Source organism: Anolis sagrei, chromosome 3 (assembly GCF_037176765.1).
Source record: "Anolis sagrei isolate rAnoSag1 chromosome 3, rAnoSag1.mat, whole genome shotgun sequence".
NCBI classification, from domain to species: Eukaryota; Metazoa; Chordata; class Lepidosauria; order Squamata; family Dactyloidae; genus Anolis; species Anolis sagrei.
The window spans coordinates 33194693-33211857 of NC_090023.1; the positions used below are offsets into that span (position 1 = coordinate 33194693).

Here is a 17165-nt window from a genome sequence, read left to right on the forward strand (position 1 = left end):
GAAGAGCAGCGAAGCCAGATAGACAACAGTACATGTTTGGAAAGCCTTTTCCCTCTTTAATTAGTTGCATAGCTTACCATAATTAATATAATTAACTTCAGCTTGTGAAACAATGCCTGGGACAACTTTAAAAGAACTGCAGCCTCTTGTTTTGTTAGGGAGTGTATCCGGAAGTGAACTTCCCTCCTTTGCCAATTGGAATGTGTTCGATGTGAAATCTGTCAGTCAAATAATGGTATGCTAGCTAAATAAGGATGCTACAAGTGCTGACAGTTCCAAGGAGCAGATAAGCCTCTGTTTATTATGCTTGCTTATTATATTATATTGTGCATACAAAAAATCTCAAATCCAGAGTTTGCACTGTGTTTCGTGTTGTTACGGCTTGATGGTGAAATCAGCAAATATATAACATTAAACCATCATCTTGGGCGATCACTCATGGCCAAGTACAATTGTCTACCAGAGGCGGTCTTGGCATTGAGTCTGTGAAGACTTATTTCAATGTTAAAGACTGGATTAACATGGTCTTCCACATTGAGGACATCAGTTTCCAGATAGAAGGCAGCCACAACAACAGTTTACTTGATGTGCCTTCCTCTTGGCACGTTTCTCTCTTTCGCCCTGTATTCATGCCTCTTCAAAATCCATTATCACCATTGGTAATAGCTGAATCAAATACTTAGCAATACAGTATGGCCCCTATGTCTGCAGGAAAGGTACCCATATTTTCACTTGTGAACAACCAAAACATGTTTGTATTGCCAAAGGCTTTCATGGCTGGAATCACTAGGTTCTTGTAGGTTTTTTCGGGCTATAGGGTCATGTTCTAGAGGCATTTCTCCTGACTTTTCGCCTGCATCTATGGCAAGCATCCTCAGAGGTAGTGAGGATGCTCACTACCTCTGAGGATGCTTGCCATAGATGCAGGCGAAACGTCAGGAGAAATGCCTCTAGAACATGGCCCTATAGCCCGAAAAAACCTACAAGAACAAAACATGTTTTCTCTAGGCATTTGATAGGTCTCCTGGCATGATGGAGGTATGCTTCTCACAGAAGTTACACATAGAGTTGCACTGGAAGACCTAGAAATAATAGAGAGATATTCTCTATAGGGATTTTCTAGGTCCTTCAATAGGTAGTCTGCTTGTGCTGGAAATGGTTCATTTCAACTTAGAGTGGATAGCATTCACACAACACCTAGCCAGAAAGGTCTGTAGGGTTTTGAGAAATCCACCTATTTTAATAACCACTGCCCATTCCTGCTTTTACTTAACTAAAAGACCCCTGTCTCCCTTATAATTAGTTGCAACTTAAAAGTCAACCAACACAGAAAATAAACAATGCATCCCTCCTCTGATGCCTGCAACTAATGTAACCTTTCATCACACATTCATTATCAGAAAGGAACATGACACTCCAATAATTTATATTCTCAAATCAACTGCTTTTTAATTGTTATGGAGTGGTGCCAGAATGAAGACCAGAGAGGGCTTCTGTCCCTTTAGTAGTTTTGAAGAGGGAATTTCAACAAGTGTTACTTATTATCTGGTTGTGTGACAACTTCTAGCTGCTGAAATTCCCTCTTCTACACACCCATGAAGGGTACAAAAGTTGTCTCTCTCTGGCAATTCTACCGCTAAACGTCCTTCCTTCACCAGGAAAAGTTTGGATTTCAGCCATCACTGCTGAGTCCCACTTTGCCCTGCTCTATAAGTTTGGCATTGCATGTATTATGAATTCCTCTTTTTAAAAAGAGACTCCCCTTGACTGACTGACTGACTGACTGACTGACTGACTGACTGATTGATTGTATAGGAATTGTAGTAACCTTCTCAAACGGAGTGTGACATGGTGTTATGGGCTAAACATGTACAGTAATGTTTTTAAGATGGTTAAAGGGTGCTATGTGCTTTTCAAATGGTTTAAATGGTCTTAATTTTTGACTTTTAATACTTCCAATGTTTAATCCTATTTTAATGTTTGTCTATGTTAGGTTTTAATTCACACATTGTTACGGTTTTTATTGTTAGGCGCTTTGAGTCTCTTTTGAAGTGGAAAATTGTGATATAAAAAATAAAGAAATAATTGCATACTGTATATACATTCCTCTCAGGTGCTTTCATGTTTAATATCCCTCTTTCCCAGATCAAGCAGATGGAGAAACACTTAGTCTGGATCTACACTGCCATATAATAAAGTTTCAGAATGTAGATCAGTGGTCCCCAATCTTTTTTTGACCAGGGACCACTCTGACCAGGGACCACGCTCCAACATTAGTACCAAAAGGGTTATGAATCGGGTTTTGGTCAACTTTAGATTCAGTTTGGTTATCTGGGGTGCTTATTCAGAAAATTGTATTGGATAGCTCTAGTTTCTGATACAGAACATATGCCATCCAATAGTCACCATCGGCTTGCCCACAGAAAACCATATTTAATAAGCCCCAGTACTATAAGAGGGTTCTGCGAGACCAGTCGCGCTTGTAACAACAGTGTAGTAATGGCGAGGCCGTGGACCATGTTTTAGTTCTTGTGCACCACTGGTGGACCACGGACCACAGTTTGGGAACCACTGATGTAGATTGACTGCATTGAATGGCAATGTAGACTCATATAATCTAGTTCAATGTAGTTCACCAGTCTTCTGAAACTGTACTATATGGCAGTGTAGATCCAGCCTGTGATTGGGGGGTAATCTCTTTGTATTTTCAACATAATCAGTAGTTAATGTATTTTTTTTCTGATATGAAATCCTAGTAATTGCAGCAAATCGATGGTGCAATTATTGTTTTGGAAACCTGCTTTCTATTCTCTTTGACAATATTGTGGCAATATAGCTGATGTAAGATAATATCTACTAATGTAGAAAACACAATAGCAGCACCACTCAAAACATCCATTACACAGGTCAGACACCTTTGGGTCAAATTCCAGACTCTGTTGTTCTATTTATTTATTAGATTTTAAAATTTTCCTTTCTCCTAATATAGGACCAAAAGCAGTGTTTCCAGTTAGTATCAATAATGTCCAAAACTGGGCCATAGGAAAATGTCAAATCCGTGTTAAAACAATGCAGTCCACAAGATGAGTTACTTTCTGATTTTGGATTTTAAAAAGCGAACCCCTACAATTTTACAAAAGGAATTCATATGTTTTGGTTTTCTTCTAGTGGTGCAGATGCGGACAATGGCAGGAAATTGCAAAACGATGCTGTAAATCAGGGGTCCTCAAACTTTTTAAACAGAGGGCCAGGTCGCAGTCCCTCAAACTGTTGGAGGGCCGGATTATAATTTGAAAAAATATAACATGAATGAATTCCTCTGCACGCTGCACAAATCTTATTTGTAGTTCAAAAACCACTTTAAAACAATACAATAATTAAAATGAAGAACAATTTTAACAAATATAAACTTTTTAGTATTTCAATGGGAAGTGTGGGCCTGCTTTTGGCTGATGAGATAGGATTGTTGTTGTTGTTGTTGTTTTTGTTGTGTGCTTTCAAATTGTTTCAGACTTAGGTTGACCCTGAGCGAGGGCTGGATAAATGACCTTCGAGGGCCGCATCCGGCCCCCAGGCCATACTTTGAGGACCCCTGCTGTAAATTGTAACAGTTGTGCATTCCTCCCAACATTTCGGAGATGAAAAAAGTGTGATCAAGCAAGATCCGAGTGTGGTCAAGATGGCAAAAAATATTAATGCAGAAGAATAGACAAGTTAGGAAAGGCTGTAGCAATTTTCTTTTGCCTGGTAAGGACAGGCTTCTTCCACTTCTTCTCCCATCCTCCCCTACATTGCATGCAAATTACTTTTGTTGAACCCCCACCTTGAAATAAAGACACCAGTAACAAGATGTGGAGAAATAAAAGGGCAATTTATTGACCTAATTAGAAAACTGGTAATTGGGCTAAGTAACTAGTTGTGGCGGGGGGGGGGGAGCATTGCGGCATGGGTAAGGGCATGAGGCCAGGTATCATTCTCAGACTACCTGCCAAGCCAACCACTGGGTGAAGCACCTCACCCCGGGGGCACTCCACATTGATGGTTTGCTATCCTGGCCAGTCATTACTGGAAGGCTGCCTCTGGGGACCTCCCCCTGAAATGTATGACCCAATAGGAGAGAGGTACACCTTCAAAGTAAGCCCTAAAGGAGATACTTTGGGGAATTCCCTAAGCCATGTAACCTATAGAGGTTGACCCAAAAGGTTGATTGGTAAACTCTTGAGCTCTAAAACTTTGTTTTTATTTTACGTTCACCCCAAAATGGAGAGTTGGGTGCCAAGGTGTCCACCAAATGCAGAGGGAAGTAGCTGGCGGTGATGCTAATCTAGGAGATACGTAGTCTTCTGATGGGGAGATTGAAATGCTCCCCTCCGGCCATATGGTTGGCCTACTCTCCAGAGGTGAATGAACTCAGTTTGAAGCAAGCTATAAGCTAAGGACAAAGAGACAACATGGAAGTAGGAGAGAAAAACTGAGGCATTTGAAACACCGTTGAAAAAGTAAGATTAGAGAGGATTAACTGGAACAGTTCCTGCTAAATCAGGATAGTATGGTTGTGTCAATTGGCCTGAAGCCAGTAGCTGTCAAACATAATTTACTTTAGACCTGAAAAGGTCAGAACTATTATGTGTCAGCAGTTCTTTTTGTGGGCAGGAGAAAAGTTTTGTACATTTCTCATTCCACTATTAGCCTAATACTCTCAAGTTTCAGATATGTCTGTAGATTTTGGTAGAATTTATTTACCTGGATTATGTTAGCAAGGAAATCCACTTTATTATTTCCTTGGCCTTCTATTCATTTCAGACATTTTTAGTGACTGTTCATGGGTGTTTGAAAGTATGTTTTAGCTGACTAGCTTTTGAACTTCCAGTACAAGGGGAAGGGCCATCGTTCAGTTGTAAGGGCATGTGGTTTATAAGCAGGAGATCTTGGGTTCAGCCCCTTCTCCTTGGAGTCTTCCACAGAGCTGGGAAACAATCATGTAATAGAATCATAGAATCAAAGAGTTGGAAGAGACCTCATGGGCCATCCAATCCAACCCCCTGCCAAGAAGCAGGAATATTGCATTCAAATCTCCCCTGACAGATGGCCATCCAGCCTCTGTTTAAAAGCTTTCAAAGAAGGAGCCTCCACCACACTCCAGGGCAGAGAGTTCCACTGCTGAACGGCTCTCACATTCAGGAAATTCTTCCTAATGTTCAGATGGAATCTCCTCTCTTGTAGTTTGAAGCCATTGTTCCGCGTCCTAGTCTCCAGGGAAGCAGAAAACAAGCTTGCTCCCTCCTCCCTGTGGCTTCCTCTCACATATTTATACATGGCTATCATATCCCCTCTCAGCCTTCTCTTCTTCAGGCTAAACATGCCCAGCTCCTTAAGCCGCTCCTTATAGGGCTTGTTCTCCAGACCCTTGATCATTTTAGTAGCTCTCCTCTGGACACATTCCAGCTTGTCAATATCTCTCTTGAATTGTGGTGTCCAGAATTGGACACAATATTCCAGGTGTGGTCTAACCAAAGCAGAATAGAGGGGTAGCATTACTTCCTTAGATCTAGACACTATGCTCCTATTGATGCAGGCCAAAATCCCATTGGCTTTTTTGCCGCCACATCACATTGTTGGCTCATGTTTAACTTGTTGTCCACGAGGACTCCAAGATCTTTTTCACACATACTGCTCTCGAGCCAGGCATTGTCCCCCATTCTGTATCTTTGCATTTCGTTTTTTCTACCTAAGTGGAGTATCTTGCATTTGTCACTGTTGAACTTCATTTTGTTAGTTTTGGCCCATCTCTCTAATCTGTCAATTTATGCTTTAAAAGTAAACCCTGTGATGTGGAGAAATGAGCTTTGAGGCCCCATCTACACTGCTAGAAAATCCAGTTCCTGAATCCAGATTATCTGTTTTGAATTGGGATATATGGCAGTGTGGAGCCCCTGGTGGTGCAGTGGGTTAACCGCTGAGCTGCTGAACTTGCTGATCGAAAGGTTGCAGGTTCGAATGTGGGGAGCAATGTGAGCTCCTGCTGTTAGCCCCAGCTTCTGCCAACTTAGCATTTCGAAAACATGCAAATGTGAGTAGGTCAATAGATACCACTCTGGCAGGAAGGTAACAATGCTCCATGCAGTCATGCCGGCCATATGACCTTTGAGGTGTCTATGGACAACGCTGGCTTTTCAGCTTAGAAATGGAAATGAGCATCACCCCCCAGAGTCAGACACAACTGGACTTAATGTCAGGGGAAAACCTTCACCCTATATGGCAGTGTAGGCTCATATAATCCTGCTCAAAGCAGATAATCTGGATTCAGAAACTGGATTATACAGCAATGTAGATCCATCCTCAGTATCACATGCATACGCCCTCCATGTCAAGTGATTTAGTCAGGAAAGAGGAAGTAAAAAAGCAGAGGAACTGCTCAGGCGCGGACAGAGTTACAGTACAGAGCTATGCAGTAGTTGCTATACAAGTTTTAGCTTCATAAATAAAAGCTTGTTGAAACTTTACCATCTGCTCTTCAGCTAACTGACACAGGAACTTGCCTAAGGGTATCTAGAAAGTTTGTTGATTATGCAGTAAGGTTGAAGAAAAGAGGACCAACGCAATGGTGAAATAGTATAATACTCAATGAGAAAAGGTGAAGTTTCCCTGCATACTCCTTTTGCTGAAGGCCCAATTTTCAAATGCAACACAAACATATGGTAGAATTGTACATTGCAGCCTTTCCATAGAAATGGTTTAAGTGTGCAGAGGTGTCAAATTTGTGGTTCTCCAGATGTTTTGGACTCCAACTCCCAGAAGCTTTAGCCAACTTGTCTAATGGTAAGGAATTCTGGGAATTTAAGTCCAAAACACTCGAAGGGCCACAAGTTTGACACCACTGTTTTATTAGAGCATGGATGGGCAACTTGTGATCAGACAGACATTGTTAAAATATACCTTTCATAATCTTTCACTATTGTCTATATTGGCTAGAACTGATGAGATTTACTATTCCTTTTCTCTTGCTGACTGTTCATGAAATTTACATGAAAAATTGGGTTAAAAGTATAGTAGAAGTTTAACATGCAAATCTAACATGTTAATGGTGTCACAAGCTGATTCGGCATCAGAAGAGCAATTAATGGTTTTATCTGGAAGTTGTATTTGCTGGGATTCATAGTTCACCTACAATCAAATAGCATTTTGAACCCCACCAAAAATAGAATTGGGTCAACCTTCCCACACAGAACCTCCATGACCAACAGAAAAGACTGTGTTTTCTGATGGTCTTTGGCGACCCCTTTGACACTCCCTCATTGACCCCCACTGGGGTCCCGACCCCCAGGTGGAGAAACGCTAGTTTATGCAATTGGATCTAAAACCAGAAACCACTTTACAACAAAAAGCAGAGCTTGGAACATTACTTTTGAAAATTAATTCTGTAACGTTAAACTCAGGCTGTGTTTGCAACTCTTCTGAGTCCAGATGGTTTGTTGGGCTGGCATTGCACTGGGGCCACTGCTGCAAAAGCAGCTCCCTGGCAGAGCTTTGCTGGCAGTGTCACTTACATTGAGGTCACAACAGGATGCAATCGGCAGAAGGGATGTTGCTAGCAAGGCTGTGTCTGGTAGTTGCTTCCAGCTGGCAGCATAGCACTGGTTTTTCTTTATGTGTGGACTCTGGATAACCCTGAATCCAGCTTTATCCAGCTGTCCACACATCAAGAAGAACCTGAGCATCTTGGAATTTCTGGAGTTACTTGTGGTTCTCTTTGTGCCAGATTAATGACCAAGAGCAGTGCCTCTGCTATAAAAATGGTTCTATGCTCTGTGGCGTCGCAGTAGTTACAATGTGATTTTGTTTTCTTTGGTGAAGAGTAGATACATGAGTCTCAAGTTGTTGAACCTGCTCTTCCAAGCAGCCCACCAGCTTTCCCATGCTGCAGAAATAGCTACCACATCCTTCCGCAAGAATACAACACAACACATTTGTCATAGGCGAATACAGTAGGCCATTTGCTACCAATATTCAGCTATCTTCCATTGGGGCTGAAACAGGACTCTGGACCTCCCCATTAAAACATGAAATATGTACCCCTGTTGCCCTCCTCCGGTTAGCTATGCTTCAGTATGCTGAACTCCGGGGAATGGGCCTGAAGCTATACACCAGTGCAGTGGTTCTCAACCTGTGGGTCGCCAGATGTTTTGGCCTACAACTCCCAGAAATCCCAGCCAGTTTACCAGCTGTTTGGATTTCTGGGAGTTGAAGGCGAAAACATCTGGGGACCCACAGCTTGAGAACCACTGAAGTAGTGGCTCCCAACCTATGGATCAAGACGTTTCGAGTTTTACTCCCCTTTGTTTCTACATATCTTTGTGAGAGCAGATTTTCAAGGCTTCTTCAATTGAAAACCAAAACAAGAACCAGATTAATTGTTGAGAATGATATGAGGTTGGCATTAATGAAAACTCAACCACAAATGTTTAAGCTTGTTAATGAGTTACAGTTTCAACCGTCACATTAAATATGTCATAAGTTATTATTTTGAATTATATTAGACTGAAAAAATCTATTTTTGATGGGTTTTCATTTCCCCTTTAAAAAGCCTATTTTTAATGTATTGGGATCATGGGTCACTTTGCCTCTATCGAGTGAGATCAGGTCTCAAAAACTGTTGGGAACTGCTGCTATAGAGAGAGCTAGTTCAGGTCGAGATCTATACACAATAGAACCCTAACAAGTCCTCAAACAATCCTCCACTCAGTACACAATATTAATTAAAATAATTAGAAGATAAGCAACAGAGGAAGAAATTGTACTTCTCACTTAATTATTCATGTGCCTACTATTGTGCAAGCAATGATATCTTGCAGCACCCTTGAGACTGAGCTATAGGAAATTATTGCAGCTAATCCTAAATAATAACATATAATATTGTATATCATGCTATTATGTGCTATAGCAATGGTTCCCAACCTGTTTTTGACCAGGGACTACTTTGATTTGTTGTTGTTGTTGTTGTTGTTGTTGTTGTTGTTGTTGTTGTTATCAGGGACCACAAAGTTCAAGAATAATAAACTGTGTTAATCTAAAAATAAACTTTAATCAAAACTTTTAACACATTTGTTAAACTTAATAGTAACACGAATTAAGACTACTATTATAATATAAAAAGAACATTTTAAATAGAAAATTAAATTTGGTTTGAATCAATGTGATTGTTGAGCTTGCATCTTCTTTACAAGTTGGGTAATTCTGGGGCTAATATTATTGCTCAAAACTACACACATATCATCACTTACTGTCAATCAATTCCCGGACTTGTTTTTAATTACCAGAAAAGCATTTGTTTGCATAAATAAGTTGTGAAGAAGAGCATAAGATAGCGCAAGGCGATTCCTCAAATTTTAGTATAAAAATTGCTTTTTTACACCATAACTCCTTAAGAGAATCAGATTCAAAGACTTCTTTGCAGTTTCTGTCATTTTGAAATTCGATGAGCTCTTCCTCGATGCAATTGAGTATAAGCATAGCAAACAAAAGATATATTGTCTTTTTCATAACAATTGAAATTAATTTCAATCATCATTAAATAAGCCAAAATGAATATGAATATGAATATTGAGGACTCATGGTCAGTAAAACTACTGTAGTTGTCAAATCACTAAACAGCAAAACAGAATAACTGATACAGCCAAGCAAGACAAAAAAAAGTGTGTGATCGACTGATGTTGGGTGGCATGAGTACGTGATGTCGATCGCTTGCCTTCTCCCCGGCCTCCCGCGCTTGCCTAATGTCCTACTCGCTGGCGCTGCTCGCGTAGCAACGGATTCATTAAAAGCAATTAAGGTTTAAAATTTTAAATGTTTCTCAGACCATATTTTTGTTCTTATGGACCACTGGTGTCCCACAGACCACAGGTTGGGAACCACTGTGCCATAGGAACCAGAATGAAATTGATAGAAGAGGAGAACTAAAGAGAACTATAGCGCATATCACAGAAGCGCCTACAGTCTGATGGAAGTATGTGCGGAAACACCAGTTATTTTCAGTCTTCATGGGCCTGACCTTCTGTAAGCTCCTGTTTGCTTAATTCACTCAAACCACTCCATACTATCATTGAATCCATATGGTTCTTCGTCTTCTTCCCAATCAATTTTGGCTCTTCAGCTGTTTCCTAGATCTTCTACTACTGCTACATGGTGAAGCAGTCCTGTGACCGTATAGTCCCCAGTACTAATACTGTTTCTCCTCTTCCCATCTTATTGAATCTGCCAGAAGAAAAACCATCCGGCAGAACATGCTAACAACTTAATGAGTTAATTAATTAGTTATAACCAAGTTCTGGCAAACAGTGGGCCTGAAAGTCTGGTACTAATAGATCCTGTAATCATGTTCACATTTATACATGATGGCATTGCAGTCCTGGACTGCTTCGACTACTAAACTTTTAATTTTTATCATAATTTTTATAGTTATAATGTCTTTCTGACGTTTACATGCCTGCTTTTTGCTACAAAGCTAATTAATTTATCTGCGAAATATTTTGTGCCGATGTTAAATGTTTTAAAGTAAATAATACTTTGTGTACAAGCATAATCTTGTATTACACAACACCATATAATAATTCGAAGCATCTGCATGTTTGCTATGTTTCTTTTATAGGATGTATGTGTGTGTGTGTGTGTGGGGCTCCCTGGTGGCACAGCAGATTAAACCACTGAGCTGCTGAACTTGCTGACTGAAAGGTCAGCGGTTTGAATCCGGGGAGCGAGGTGTGCTCCCGCTGTTAGGCCCAGCTTCTGCCAGCCTAGCAGTTTAAAAACATGGAAATGTGGGTAGATCTATAAATATTGCCTTGGTGGGAAGGTTATTTATTTATTTATTTTGTATAAAAAGCATTGCATAAATTAGAATAAAACTGATTAAAATAGAAGGAGGGCAGGCGGCTAAATGTCTTTTGAACAAAAACGGGCAACATGACCTTGGAGGTGTCTACGGATAACGCCGGCTTTTCGGTTTAGAAATAGAGATGAGCACCAACCCCCAGAGTTGGACACGACTGGACATCTGAACATTTATTTATTTATTTATTTACTTTACTTATATGCAGCTGTTCTCAGCCCAAAGGTGACTCACAGCGGTTCACAACAAATAAGAACAGCAAAAATTCAATGCTACAGTGTAAAAACAGTTAACAACCTAACATATTACATAATTAATAAACAATTACTACAATAACCATTCACTATTCACTATCGTCTCATCATCAAAAACATGATCCAGATTCGTCATCCATTATTCCTAACTTCTTCCTAATGTTCAGCAGTGGAACTCTCTGCCCCGTACTGTGGTGGAGGCTCCTTCTTTGGAGGCTTTTAAACAGAGGCTGGATGGCCATCTGTCAGGGGTGCTTTGAATGCAATATTCCTGCTTCTTGGCAGGGGGTTGGACTGGATGGCTCATGAGGTCTCTTCCAACTCTATGATTCTATGAAAACCTTTACCTTTACACACACACACATACATATAACTTTAGGAAAATATTTCAGTTTGGTAGGTCAATCATCAGTGAATCAGCAGTAATTGCTGCAAAACAGGAATTGCAGTAGCCCATTTAAACTAGTTATTTTCCTCTCTGCATTGGGAGTTCATGAGTTAAGGTAAACTTTCCAGTTATGCATAAGCCTGTGTTTGCTTTAATGATTTTGTTATACCTCCTCCTTTGGGCTCTTTGACTTTTGAAAGGAGGGACTTTGTAGTAATTCTACACCTGTTTTTGCCCACGCCTATTCACTTGCTAAACTCACCCAGCAAGTGCTGGATTAAGCATGAGAACGTCAAAAATGGATGATGATTGTTTTCCATCGGTAACAGAGAGTTAGTTTGAAGCTTAGCTTTTCTTATTTTTGGACCATATTTTAAATTATACATTTTGGAATCGCAGTATCGTGTGTGCTACGATGGCAATTGATGATAATAATTTGCACTCTAGGACTAAATGTAACCTGAATTCATACCAGAATGATTATAAATCAAGACGGGGTAGCCTGCCATCAGAACTCCTCCTAAGCAATGACATCAAAGGAAAGTATCAAAGAAATATTAGGAATTTAGAACCCATTCACCCAAGACGCCCTAAGAAAAGGCCAGCTCTCTTTCCAGGTAAGAGATGTCAACAAGATACGGCTATGCTTTCTCAATATTTTTCTTGGTGTTTGCAAAAACTGTGGACTTAGTTAAATATTTAACAAAATTTTCCTGCAGCATGTCCAAAACTTTGTGACGGCAGAATACAAGTAGGCCAAGTACTAGAATATTAAGCCTGCTGGCTTACAACTGTAATAGCAAAAGTTGGTTCCCTACTCTCACAATTATTTTGAAAATATGGAAATGCAATTGAAAATGTCGTTTTGTCTTCATATGGTACATGTCTGACATGTAAAGCTTTTAAAAGAAAATGCAGGGTGTTATATTTGTGGATTGTACTTTTATTTACAGTACTAGCCATCCCCTGCCACGTGTTGCTGTGGCCCAGTCTGTGTATATGTGTTTTGCATATATTTGTGTATATGTGTGTTTGCGTATATATATATATATATATATATATGTGTGTGTGTGTGTGTGTGTGTGTGGCTTTGCTCATGCATTGTAATGTATTTTTTGTTTTTTGGTGTTTTAAATCTCTTCTGCTGTGTTTTTCAGTGTTTCTATGAGTGACGGTCACTCGTTGGCCTGATAGGTGTATTGTATCCAAATTTGGTGTCAATTTGTCCAGTGGTTTTTGAGTTATGTTAACCCCACAAACGAACATGACATTTTTATTTATATAGATTATACTACCTCATTTGAGAACATGAATGTTTTTTATGGATCAAACAATTTCAAGTAATTAGCTTAAATGCATGCATGCTTTAAATTCCTGTACTGCAGCGAAGCTAGAAAATGTTTGCAAGAAATGATTTTTTGGTGTAACCTTCATGAGTCCCCTCGGGGACGTATGACGGGTTATAAATAAAAAAAATAATAATAATGACACAAAAACACAGAATGACACAGCAAACGAGATACATATGCTGGATTTCATTATATATGCTGGATATTGTTGTTGTTATTATTATTATTTTGCTGACATAAAAACACAGTATGTCACAGCAAATGAGATATATATAGGCTGGATTTCGTATCACAAAATTACAAGTGAAACACTTCCCAAGCGTCTAGGACTGTGTGATGCACACAGATCCAAGTAAGGTGGCCTTTTGCAGTTGACCATGATTTTGTCAATGTTTATTGCTTCCAAATGCCGCCATTATTATTATTATTATTATTATTACTATTATTATTATTATTATTTTATATACATAACAAGATTTGTACACAGCAAACAAGATCACTATGCTGGCTTTTGTATTTGATCACTTGTTGGACACTTCCCACGTGTAGGACTGTGTGATGTATGGGTGAATAATGATTGCAGATCCCAGTAGGGTGGCCTTTTGCTACTGACAGATGGTCACTTTGTCAGTGCCAGTTGTTTTTAAGTGCAGGCCAAGGTATTTAGGCACAGTGCCCAATGTGCCGATCACCACTGGGACCACCTTTATTGGCTTGTGCCAGAGTTTTTGCAGTTAGATCTTTAAATCCTCATATAGTGTCAGCTTTTCCAATTGCTTCTCGTCAATCATGCTGTCGCCTGGGATTGCAACATCGACAATCCAAACATTTTTTAATAGCAGCTCATGACAATTCAATTCTGTGATATAGAAAATTTCTGCATTATTATTATTATTATTATTATTTAAATTTCTTAAAAAGATGGACAGATTTCAGCCAATAGCGGCATGGTAAATTTAATTACAGATTTAAAATACTAGGTGACTAACAATGAAAGCAAAATCTATTAGTTGGTTTCAGGTAAGGTGCACATGAGGATGGAGAGAGGGCAGAGAGATTTTTAATTAACAAGTCTTCATTGTGCTAAGAATCCATATCCCTTTTCCCTTGTAGAGCTATCCTATCTCTTAATTAAATTTATTACTTAGTTAATCTTATTTCAATGCCAATTTGGATATCCAAGAAAATGCGGAAATTAAACTTTTGGCATGTTTCTCAAAATAACTGGTGACAGAAGTGGTGATATGTTATTCAGAGGACACCAAGGCCCCTTCTACACTGCCATATAATCCAGTTTATCAAAGCAGATAATCCACATTATTTGCTTTATCCTGGATTATATGACTCTGCATTATATGAATCCAGATCAAAGCAGACAATCTGGACTTTATATGGCAGTGTGGAAAGGTCCCAAATTAGGGATATTTTTTTAAAAAATGAAGAAAGATAAATTTTAAAAATTCTCAATATTTTGACTGGTGACAGTTTTTAGCTTAAACTGCTGACTTCCTGTTAGGTGTTTGCTATAAAGCAGTTGTCCCACTGTGTCCAAAGATTCTGAATACATAGACTCAATCATTTACGTCTTGAAAATCTTTTTTTTTAATTTCAAAATGATTTTATCATTATTTTTAAGGGACACAATTTTATTACAACATTGTAAATAATGAGACAAACCAAACCCCATTTATATATATATACACACCGGCTGAAAAAGCTTTTCTTATAGTGCTTTTGGTCAGATCATCTGGGTATTTTTTTTTCAATGTTTCCAAATACCTAAATGAGCACTTCTTCCGGACACTACCATTTATGTCAGTGTTTCTCAACCTGAGGGTCAGGACCTCTGGGGACATTGCAAGGGGGTGTCAGAGGGGTTGCCAAAGACCATCAGAAAACACAGTATTTGCTGTTGTCATGGGGGTTCTGTGTGGGAAGTTTGGCTCACTTATATCGTTCGTGAGGTTCAGAATGCTCTTTGTAGGTTAACTATAAATACCAGCAACCACAACTCCCAAATGTCGAGTCTATTTTCCCCAGACTCCACCAGTGTTCACATTTGGGTATATTGAGTATTCGTGCCAAGTTTGGCTCAGATCCATCATTGTTTGAGTCCATAGTACTCTCTGGATATAGATGAACTACAGCTCCAAAACTCAAGGTCAGTGCCCACCAAACCCTTCCAATATTTTCTGTTGGTCATCGAAGTTCTGTGAGCCAAGATTGGTTCAGTTCAATTGTTGGTGGAGTTCTGAATGCTTTTTGAATGTAGGTTAACTATAAATCCTAGCAACTACAACTCCCAAATGACAAAATCAATCCTTCCCCTAACTCCACCAGTATTCAAATTTGGATGTATCGGGTATTTGTGCCAAATTTGTTCCAGTAAATGAAAATACATGTCCGATATTTACATTAAGATTCATAACAGTAGCAACAAAAATAATTTGATGGTTGGGGGTCACCACAACATGGGGAACTGTATGAAGGGTTTGTGGCATTAGGAAGGTTGAGAACTACTGATCTATTACATGCTAAAAATTTTTTTTTTTACTTGTCTATGTGGAGTTTTTTGTCTTCATTCTATTCATGTAAAAATGTTTTGTTTATTATGCTTTGTTTTCATACCACTTTACTTCTTTGGTTTCAGTGTCTCTTTGATTACTTGGCCTTTATACCTGTTTTATTATATGTCGCCTGTCCTGTTCAGATTTCATCCTTGGTCAAACTCAGTATGTGTAAATGTGCCTGTATTCCACAATCTCTACAGATATATTAGAACCTGAGCCTATAAGCAAACGTTGTCTGCAAACTTGCCTAACTCTAATTAAGAATTCCAGTCTGGATAGATCTACAGAAACGGCAGCAGCAATTATTACATAACAGAAGCCTGCAATGAAAAAGCTGTTTTTAATGTATTGTTGAATGTGCAAAACCCAATATAAATGTTGTACCCCACACAGTGCTTTCACAACAACAAAAACAACATCGATGTTTATTTCTATCCCACCCCCTCCTCCCAGGGGCCTCAGGGCGGCTTACAACATAAATAATACAGTATAGTGCAATATAGTAAAATACATAGAATGGAATAAACAATTAATAACACGTCCAGTCAATATAAAACACAAAGTACAGCACAACCAAGTAACACAATTAACAATAAAATATGAACATTAGATTAAAACAGTCGTTGCTATGAGCTAGGAGGGGGCTTGCTACCCCAATCGAGGTAAATCCATATCATAGAGATTGACTAATAATTTCTAATTCAGTACTAATTCCCTGTAGTAACCTACGGATGTGAGAGCTGGACCTTAGGGAAGGCTGAGCGAAGGAAGATCGATGCTTTTGAGCTGTGGTGCTGGAGGAAAGTTCTGAGAGTGCCTTGGACTGCGAGAAGATCCAACCAGTCCATCCTCCAGGAAATAAAGCCCGACTGCTCACTGGAGGGAAAGATACTAGAGACAAAGTTGAAGTACTTTGGTCACATCATGAGGAGACAGGAAAGCCTAGAGAAGACAATTATGCTGGGGAAAGTGGAAGGCAAAAGGAAGAGGGGCCGACCAAGGGCAAGATGGATGGATGGCATCCTTGAAGTGACTGGACTGACCTTGAAGGAACTGGGGGTGGTGACGGCCGACAGGGAGCTCTGGCGTGGGCTGGTCCATGAGGTCACGAAGAGTCGGAGACGACTGAACGAATGAACAACAACAACAACACTAATTTCATTTCACATATTGCAACATAGAAATGTCAAAGAAATTTGTGAAAAAACAGTAGATTATAGAACAAATCTGAGGTCACTTTTGGATTTAGAATGCCATAGTCCTATAAAATCAGCATACATGTTTAAAAAGGTGCTTTTGCAGCTCCGCATTTTGTTGATTTAACCAATTTCTATTGTTTCAATGCATCTTTTCTAGTTAGAATTAATAAGATAATTTAGGCCATACCACTCCAATCTGTAGTCTGAAAAACTAAAAAATATAGATGGAAATTTCCATGTGTTTAGGCATATAAATATATGATTAGCACATGCAAGGCTCTTGAAAGTGCAGAGGTTTCTGACTCCATTAAGTGTGAATTTTAATTCCCCCCTTTGTCTCTTTATTTCTACTCCAGTGAACACAGAAACAAAGCTTAACACATACGCCACACTTCCTGTCTACCAAGTTTTATTTTATTTGGCATAACTAAGCCCATTAGCATTCTCTTAGTACCTGGATAAAAACTGGGAAGTACTACACATAGAAATGTTAATATTAACTCCATTCAAAATGAATATA

General features: G+C 39.2%; 1 protein-coding gene across 3 annotated transcripts in view; it reads left to right on the forward strand.

Moving 5' to 3' along the window:
- FRY (FRY microtubule binding protein) overlaps positions 1–17165 on the forward strand; it is a 279389-nt gene that overhangs the window by 35652 nt on the left and 226572 nt on the right. For 2 of the 3 annotated variants that reach the window (XM_060770853.2, XM_060770854.2), the window contains exon 1: positions 11928–12144. The exons of the other annotated variant lie outside the window; for it this stretch is intronic. In XM_060770853.2, the coding sequence (XP_060626836.2) occupies positions 11943–12144 (202 nt within the window). In that variant the 5' untranslated portion in view covers positions 11928–11942. Of the gene's footprint in view, positions 1–11927; positions 12145–17165 lie in introns of those variants that run through there. 3 annotated transcript variants of the gene reach the window in all.